This window comes from Papaver somniferum, chromosome 1 (genome assembly GCF_003573695.1).
Source record: "Papaver somniferum cultivar HN1 chromosome 1, ASM357369v1, whole genome shotgun sequence".
Taxonomy (NCBI): Eukaryota; Viridiplantae; Streptophyta; class Magnoliopsida; order Ranunculales; family Papaveraceae; genus Papaver; species Papaver somniferum.
Genome location: NC_039358.1, coordinates 50,542,560 through 50,551,829, shown reverse-complemented (window position 1 = coordinate 50,551,829; position 9,270 = coordinate 50,542,560). Strand labels below are relative to the sequence as shown.

The 9,270-nt window shown below is 35.6% G+C and overlaps 1 protein-coding gene and 1 long non-coding RNA gene across 2 annotated transcripts; both read left to right on the top strand.

Annotated features, from left to right (window-relative positions):
• Positions 1-1,389: 1,389 nt before the first annotated feature.
• Positions 1,390-2,296, top strand: LOC113328834. Its single transcript, XR_003349589.1, has 4 exons — positions 1,390-1,498; positions 1,623-1,692; positions 1,774-2,003; positions 2,128-2,296. It is a non-coding gene; the product is annotated as an uncharacterized LOC113328834 (long non-coding RNA).
• A 5,468-nt stretch (positions 2,297-7,764) lies between these two features.
• Positions 7,765-8,994, top strand: LOC113328827 (glutelin type-D 1-like). Its single transcript, XM_026575835.1, has one exon. It carries the CDS (start codon positions 7,826-7,828, stop codon positions 8,894-8,896), a length of 1,071 nt encoding a protein of 356 aa, XP_026431620.1. The 5' UTR covers positions 7,765-7,825; the 3' UTR covers positions 8,897-8,994.
• Positions 8,995-9,270: the final 276 nt, after the last annotated feature.

The window sequence follows — 9,270 nt, the reverse complement described above, 5'->3', positions numbered from 1 at the left end:
CCACAAGCTCTCCTTAGTAGTTCTTCGTCTTCTAGTGATAAGCGTCGTGAAGTCTAAGCCCAACTACACAAACTATGTCCTAGTCCGAGACATCTATAAATAGGCTAGAAATCAAGACTTATAGTTTTGATCACTAACATTGACAAACATGCATGAGGTAGCAACGCATGCGCGTTCGACCGAGCATGCTCTAACAATATCATTTGACGTCGTTGAATAAATTATCTCATAGGACAACCTGATTTGCTCGTCCATGTGGCTGGACAATTTTTTTTTTTCAAATTCTCATAGAAATTGTTCTACAAATCTTAGCTACATGTCTGGCTTCTATCAACTTGGTTGTAACTATTATAAAGTGGTTGTATATTTATCTATGTTATGTCGTGTCCACGTCAATGCTTCTCATACATCAACCATCGAAAACACCGACCTAGATTTAAACAACATAAGGAAAATTCAATGGTAATTTACAAACAAAGAAATTTGTTCGTCCAGGTAAATAGGAAAATTAGGTTTTCCCTATGAGAATATATGCACCTAGCGACACAACGTATGACTCGCAACCAAACTTTTGTTGCCAACTACTAAATTCCAGCTCTATTTCTAAGGACTTTATCTTCGGTTTCCTAGAAATTTAATTCATTTCAACATTTCGACTCACACCTCACTACTTTGTACCTAAATTTCTTTTTCACAATCTTTTTCAATGTTCTTCTAGTTTATAAAATGAGGTGACTTTTTTAGAGGGGTACAAAGAATAAAAGATATCGAAAGGGTGAGTCCTATTACCAAAATTTTAAACAAGTTCTTCGTATGAGTTAACAATTCTAAAGTATTGTCTGGTCCAGATATACTTCCAAAAATGTTGTCAACATAATTCAGATTCAGAGGTGGTTGGTCTGAACTCATCTTGTTTACCGGTAGTCACCAGCTAGTCGATAAAGCGTTGATGGATATATTGGTATAAGTTCTATTTTTAGATCATATAAAGAAAGAGTGCAAATGAGAATATGAAATGGATGTACCAAAATCAATATAAAACAAATTAGTTTTTTGGTTTTTGTCTTGGGCTTAGTACATCCCCTAACTTCTTGGTACCCCAGTAACAGCCTTGATAAAAAGCACAACATCAAATGTGTGACCCTATATTTAAAAAAGTGATGGCCTACAACTCACACGTTCCATTTAATAAACTTATCATCTGACCTAAATTTGGCAACCCAAAAAGCTACTCAGCTGAACAGCAGTGGCACTCTTAAATGTGGTGAAGCATATGTAGAGGCATCACATGGGATGTGCATCTCATACTCCATTTTATAGAAAATCTCTAGCTCCGACTTGACCTATGTTGCTTATATAGAAATAGAGGAAACCTCAGAAAGTGCAAAACACAGACATGGATAGAGAAGAGAAAAGGCGAAAGTTGCAGGAAATTGTGTTGAAAAATTTATATCCCTCCTGAAAAGAACAACCAAATCCTTCAAAACATCATAATCAAGTAAGCCTGGATTACTCCACTTTCTAGCTCAAATAACAAAGTAATTAGTTGAACTTATAAATCAATTTTAGTATCTCAATGTTAGTTATCCTGAATTAGTACTGATATACCCCATTTGTTTTAGATTCATTTACAAAAGACTGATTACAAGTATGAGATTGAAGAGCAAGTTTACCTCAATATGTCTAATCAAGGTATTTATTAGCATATTTCTTTTTATTTTCTGAAACTAAAATAACTAATCAGATTAAAAAATTATATTCAATTTTGTAAAGGACTCGATGATTTTGAGCCTGGGGAGAAGTCTGCAAGCGATACTAATGATGATACAAGTGGTTCAGCATCCGAGAAGAAGTTAACAAGATCTCAGAGGAAAAGACATAGGAAGAAGAAGCTGAAGGAAACAGCTTCACGACCTAGAAATAAAATTATCGGTCAAATGAAACTGATACCGTTTTAAGAGATGCAAGGGTATTGGATTTGGATGATCCAATTGACAAGCCAGGTTAGATTTCCACAATAAATTTGTGTTCTTAGTAGTAAGAATTTAAGAGGTTAAATTGCTGCATATTGTTTTTGAGTGACTTCACTTGTGTTGGATATTATGGAGTTTCTTTGCTTTTTCTTAGGTTCTGGACAGAAGCGTAACACTTGGAAGAAACTAAAGCAAAGACGAGCAGCTAAGAAGCTTAATCAAAGTACTAGTTTGGGTAGCTTGAATGCGGATACATGTACGTAATCAAGCACATGACCGACCCTTGACGTGACAATGGAAGTACAACCAAAACAAAGATGTTGTGACCGTGAGTATCAGCATAGTGGGACTAGTTTAATTTGACGTCAACTAGGCTCGCAATAGTGAGAACTGATGCTAGTCTTGCTTTTGGTTTTGCCTCTCTTTTTTTATGCAAAACAAGAAAAAAAAATATTGCTTAATGAGTTGGATGTGCATAATGTGCATCCTCCCAAATTACACTGGCAATAAAACTTGGTGGAAAATCTTGCCAAGTCTTACAAACTTTGAAAATTCTGGCATGTTTAAGTTTGTTGGCTTATTGCATTTTCTCCTAATGAACTTGCACCTCCATAGGGGATGGTTGCAAAATTTAGTCCTAATATCTAGTAAAATAGAGTGGTTCTCCCAGGCTGCTCTGTCAAGGTCTTGAGTAACTGCGTCCACTACGACTTGCGTGTCCAGTTTGAGAAACAATGAATCTGATGTTATTATTCAAAAGAAGTTTTTCAGACAGAAAACATAGAGGAGTTATGACAAGTATTTATATCTGTCCTTACAGACTTAATCAATATAACTAAAGTCAATTCAACAATGACATGTTGACTTGCCACACACTTGTATATTCCTAATACTCCTTCAGGATGATACTGTTTAAAACGGAATCAGATTGAGAAAAAGAAAACAAAGAAGAACTCAAGAAACTAATTCAGAGATTGTAACAGATGAAGAAGCTGGAGCAGAAATAGATGAAGAAGCAACTGATGAATCAGTCCTGAGAAAACTGGATAACACGGTCCTTTAGTAAAAATATCTGTCAATTGTTCTTTTGATGAAATATGCTGCAACTGCAAAAATCCTTCTTCTACAAGCTCTCTTACTGTATGATACTGGATCTCTATAAGTTTGGTCCTGGCATGAAATACAGGGTTAGAAGCCAGAGCCAAAGCACTTGTATTATCACACAACAAAAAAAACTGATTTTACAAGAATCTTCAAATCAGTTAATAAATATATAAACCACTGTAACTCAGCTGCAGTAACAGATAGACATTTATATTCAGCCTCTGCAGAAGACTTTGAAACTGTAGGCTGCTTTTTGGAAGACCAAGAAACTAAGTTTGAACCCAAAAATACTGCATAACCAGAGGTAAACCTTCTTGTATCAGGGCACCCTGCCCAATCAGAATCAGTATATGCCTTTAAACTAGTAAAATCACTTCTTCTTAATGTGATTCCTAGACCAACTGTGCCCTTCAGATATCTTAATATTCTTTTAACTAATTCGAAATGCAGATCAGAAGGAGAGTGCATAAATTGAGAGACATAATTCACTGCAAAACAAATATATGGTCTAGTGACAGTAAGATATTGTAATCCTCCTACCAGAGTTTTGTACACATTTGGATTATCTAACTTAATTCCATCATTAAATAGAAAGCCTACTTGCCTTAACTACTGGTGTATCACAGGGTTTACAATCCAGAAAATGTGCTTTTTCCAATAACTCCAAAGTATACTTCTTTTGTGTCAAAATAATAGAATCATCATTTCTTACTGCTTCAATACCAAGAAAAAAATCCAAATCACCTAATTCCTTCATAGCAAACTCACTCTTCAATGAGAGAATAGTATCAGCAATCATTTTAGAAGAACTACCAGTCAATAAGATATCATCAACATACAGAAGTAATATAAGAATGCCACTTGAAGAAGAAAACACAAACATGGAATTATCTGAGACTGATTTCTTAAATCCATATTTAATAAGAAATGAACTGAATCTGTGAAACCATGCTCTAGGAGCTTGTTTCAACCCATATAAACTCTTTTTAAGTTTGCAAACATAATGAGAAGGATAAGCTGGATCAAGAAAACCTTGTGGCTGTGTCATATAAACATCCTCATCCAAATACCCATGCAAAAAGGCATTACTTACGTCTAATTGCTTAATTGGCCAATTAACCACTTTAACAGTTGGGGATTTAACAACTGGACTAAAGGTTTCATTAAAATCAATTCCATCTTGTTGATTATATCCGTGTGCCACTAATCTAGATTTCAATCTATCAATAGTTTCATCTGCTTTCTCTTAATTCTAAATACCCATTTGGATCCTAATATATTCGTATGTGGCTCAAGATCGACATAGTCCCAAGTATCATTGTCCCTCAAAGCTGTATACTCTTCTTTTATTGACACCTGCAAATCTGGAATCTGCATTGCTTGCTTAAAGCTCTTAGGCTCAACTAAAATAGTCAATAAAGATGTATAATTTGAGGAAATGGGATATTTTATAGAAAGATGAGAGACATGACCAGGAAAAACTTTAGGCTTAGAAATACCTTTTTGAGACCTAGTGACCATTGTGCTAGAAGAAGTAGTTTCAATAACAGGAGGAGAAGCACAAATATCTACTGAAGATGGTAACAAATTTGAAGAATTACTTGGAGATGCAAAATAGAATTCTAATTCAGAAAAGACTACATGTCTTGAAATATAAAGCTTTTTAAGAACTGGATTATAACATTTATAACCTTTATGAAGAGGGATATAACCAATGAACACACACTTAACTGATCTAGGAGAAAGCTTATCTGCTCTTGAGTGAGCCAGATGAGGATAGCAAACCGTGCCAAAAATTTTAAGAACATTATAATCTGGAGAAATACCAAATAAGACTTCAAAAGGAAATTTAAATTCTAAAACTTTTGTTGGAGTTCTATTAATAAGATAAGAAGCAGTTAAAAATGCATCATACCAAATTCTTTTGGACAATAAGAGTTAAATAACAAAGTATTTCCCATTTATGTAATATGCCTATGTTTTCTTTCTGCAAGACCATTTTTCTCAGGTGTTTTTGGACAAGAAATTCTAACATTTATGCCACTGGATTGTAATAAGACTTGAAATGGACTTTTAACAAGTTCTGCTGCACCATCAACTTGAAAAGATAAAAATTTTGTAGAAAATTGATTTTCTGTATGAGTTTTGAAATATTGAAAATATTAAACAACATCAGATTTTAGTTTCATTGAATAAATCCAATGAACCTACTAAAATCATCAACAAAAAGAATATAGTATTTATATCCATTAAGAGAAGGTACTGTAGGCCCCCAAACATCACGATGGATTAAAGCTAATGGTTTTTGTTCATGAGATAAGGATAATTGAAAAGGTAACTTCTTACTTTTGGCAAGCTGACATGGAGAACATAAAGTTGAAGGAATAGAAGTACTCAACTGAAATTTCTTACTAGAATGAAGTTTTTGCAAAATTTGATTCGATGGATGACCTAACCTATCTTGCCAAACATTAGAAGATGCAGATAAACTTGCAGAAAAAGAATATTGAGAGTTTGGTATGCTAATAATGGGATACAAATTATTGACTACTTTTCCATGAGCAAGCAAAGCATCAGTATGTAAGTCTCTAATTTCATACCCATATGGATAAAATTTAAAATAACAAGAATTATCCTTGGTGAACCTTGCTACTGACAATAAATTGTGTGTCATATCAGGAACCATCAAAACTTTGTTCAATGTAAAACTAGTAGCAGAAGTATTAAGTTGAGAAGTACCAATAGAAGCAATAGTAAGAGACTTACCATTTCCAATTTGAACCCGATCTTTTCCCTTGTAATTAGAAGAATGTTGAAGCAGAGATTCATCTCCAGTCATATGTGCAGTTGCTCCAGAATCAGATATCCAATGAGATGAAGTGGATGCAAAAGGATCAGAAAAGGCATTATCTCCATTTAATGTAGTAAAAGCTTGTTGAGAAGTACCATGATGTGCTTCATTTGCAGAATTAGAAAAAGTGGGAGGGTGATATCTAAAATAGCACCTGCTTGCATAATAACCCTTTTTCCTACAAATTTGGCAATCCACTAAAGAAAAATATCTTCTTCCACCATTACTCTGTCCAGAAGCACTACCTTGAGATGACCCAATACCATTATTCTGACCACTTGCAGTATTTCTTGAATTATATCCAGTATTATTCTTGAAATTTCACATTATTTCTTGGCTTGCCTCTTCCACCACCATTATAATTATTAGAACCTCCATTAGAAGTTGCATTTCTTCCATAGAGAGCAGTTTGATGATGTGCATCAAAAACAATACTAGAGTCTTGTTGCTGTTCAATAAGCCACTGCTCATGATTTAATAATCTTGGTTTTAATTCTGCAAATGTAAATGGTGTCTCTCTATTTTGAGCAGCTACCACAAAAGTATCAAATTCTCTGTCTAAGCCATGTAACACATACATTACTAGATCATTATCATTAACTCTTTCACCAATCGTAGCCAAGGAATCAGCAATTGTCTTGATGTTATGCAAGTAAACTAAAACAATCAAATTCCCCTTTTTGATATTATGCAATTGATTCCTAAGCATACTCTTCCTAGCCAGAAACTGACTTTTAAAGCTAATTTTAAGAAAAATCCAAACCTTTCTAGCAGTAGAAAGACCAAGAACATCACCTGATACCATGAGAAACAATGAATCTTGAAAAGAATGTTGAAAAAGATTATTTGATTCAAAAAGAAGCTCTGCAAAGATTTATTGAGAAAAGGTTTTTAGCAGTTGAAAAATTGTACTCTCAGGATCGTCTGATACCATGAGAAACAATGAATCTGATGTTATTATTGAAAAGAAGTTTTTCAGACACAAAACATAGAGGAGTTATTACAAGTATTTATATTTGTTCTTACAGACTTAATCAATACAACTAAAGTCAAGTCAACATTGACCTGTTGACTTTCCACACACTTGTATATTCCTAATACAGTTCCAAATCTACATACTGTAAATTAGGATCTTCAACCCATTTCATAGCTTCCAGTAAACCTTCACATTCTGCATACTCCACATTTAGGTATCTGTCTGCATAGGCACACTTTGCTTGCTCGAACTTTCCTGTAAAATTGCATAGGTATCTGTCAATGCCTGAGTGGTTTTTATCAGTTTTTCAGTAGTGCTACGTTGACGCCCAAAAGAACCGTGAAAAATTCCGCAGGATGATCCAATGGCTGAGAGAGGGGGAGCCCTGGGAAAAATTTGGAGGGGATGGGGTTTAAGGTGGGGGCCACTATTTTCTTTCTCTCACACGGTGGTGGCTGCGGGATTCACTCACGGTACACCAAGCATTGTTGGTTGTTTTTTTTTGAAAGCTGCGTCACAACAAATAGAGAAATATGGGCTATCAGGCGGAATCCTTTGAGTCTGGATTCCGTTAATTAGTGGTTTTGCCTCATCACCACGAAATCAGTGATTTTTTAGTTCGAAATTCTCGTGCGGTTATAACTCTTTTTTCGAAATATAAGAACCTTCAAGAACTATTTCAATTGATTGTTATCCAAATTTGGATTAGTATTTGTAACATTCCTTTAATTATCTTGAAAACAGCTTTCTTTTCGGATTTGGATGTTAATCCTATTCGGATTATGCTTATCTTATTTATCTTTGTAAGCCTATAAATACATCCCTAGTCCATCTTTGCTTTCACACCTAACGAAGTTATAACGTACTATATTCTTCTTCATCTTCTGTGATTCTTGATACTATAATTCTTAGAGAGATATAATGGAGATTGATTTGACACCCAGATCGTCAAAGTCTGTTTACGGAAGTGATGGTGGATCATATTTCTCATGGTCTCCATCTGATCTTCCTATGCTTAAAGAAGGTAATATTGGTGCTTCCAAGCTTGCTCTTCAAAAGAATGGTTTAGCTATGCCTAGCTACTCTGATTCTGCCAAAGTCGCTTACGTTCTTCAAGGAAGTGGTACTGCCGGTATCATCCTTTATGAAGCTGAAAAGGAGAAAGTGATCGCAGTCAAAGAGGGTGATGCAATTGCCCTACCCTTTGGAGTTGTCACATGGTGGTTCAACAAAGAGGATACTGAACTTGTTGTTCTCTTCATGGGAGATACATCAAAAGGTCACAAAGCTGGTGAGTTCACTGAATTCGCTCTAACCGGTGCTAATGGTATTTTCACTGGATTTACTCCTGAGTTTGTTGGCCGAGCCTGGGATTTGGAGGAAGACAAGGTTAATGAGCTTGTTAAAAGCCAGAAGAGCAGCGGAATTATTAAGGTGAAAGATGGTTTCCAGATGCCTGAGCCTTGTGAGGCAGATAGAGAAGGGATGGCTTTGAACTGCTTGGAAGCACCTTTAGATGTTGATATCAAGAACGGTGGCCGTGTCGTTGTCTTGAACACCAAGAACTTGCCTTTGGTTGAACAGGTTGGTCTTGGTGCTGATCTCGTCAGGATTGATGCCGGATCAATGTGCTCTCCAGGATTCTCTTGTGATTCAGCTTACCAGGTGACCTATATTGTTAGGGGAAGTGGTCGTGCTCAGATTGTTGGTGTTGATGGCAAGCGCAAACTTGAACTGAGAGTCAAAGCTGGTGATTTGTTCATTGTTCCTAGGTTTTTCGTTGTCTCAAAGATTGCTGATGGGGAGGGCATGGATTGGTTTTCTATTATTACTACTCCCAACCCAATCTTCTGCCACTTAGCAGGAAGGACATCAGTCTGGAAGGCATTGAACCCACAGGTTCTCGAGGCGTCTTTCAATGTTTCACCTGAGGCTGAGAAGCATTTCCGTTCCAAGAGGCTTAATGCTGAAATCTTCTTCCCTGCACCCTAAGAAGTCTGACTCTTCATTCTTGGATAGAAGAAGCATTACAGTATCTCTAATGATTCCTTCTTCAGTTTTTTAGTGTTTATATTTGAGTTCAAGTTTAATTATTATCAGGTTTCTGTAGATGTTTCTCTTTTCCCTTTGAAAGTTTATTGAGTATTAATGAAGCAGTTTGTTTTGGTAAATAAAAAATCTTCTAATGTTATTTTCCATTATAGCAAGAGGATCTGAACAAGGCGACCAACTTTCTATAATGGGTGCCATTATAGTACTGAAATCTTTGACGTCTATAATAGACGCAGAACCATGAAAAAACTATGAGTTAAATCTTGCTTTCGTCAACCTTGATCCCGTCTCTGGTTATCACACATAAGTTCTTA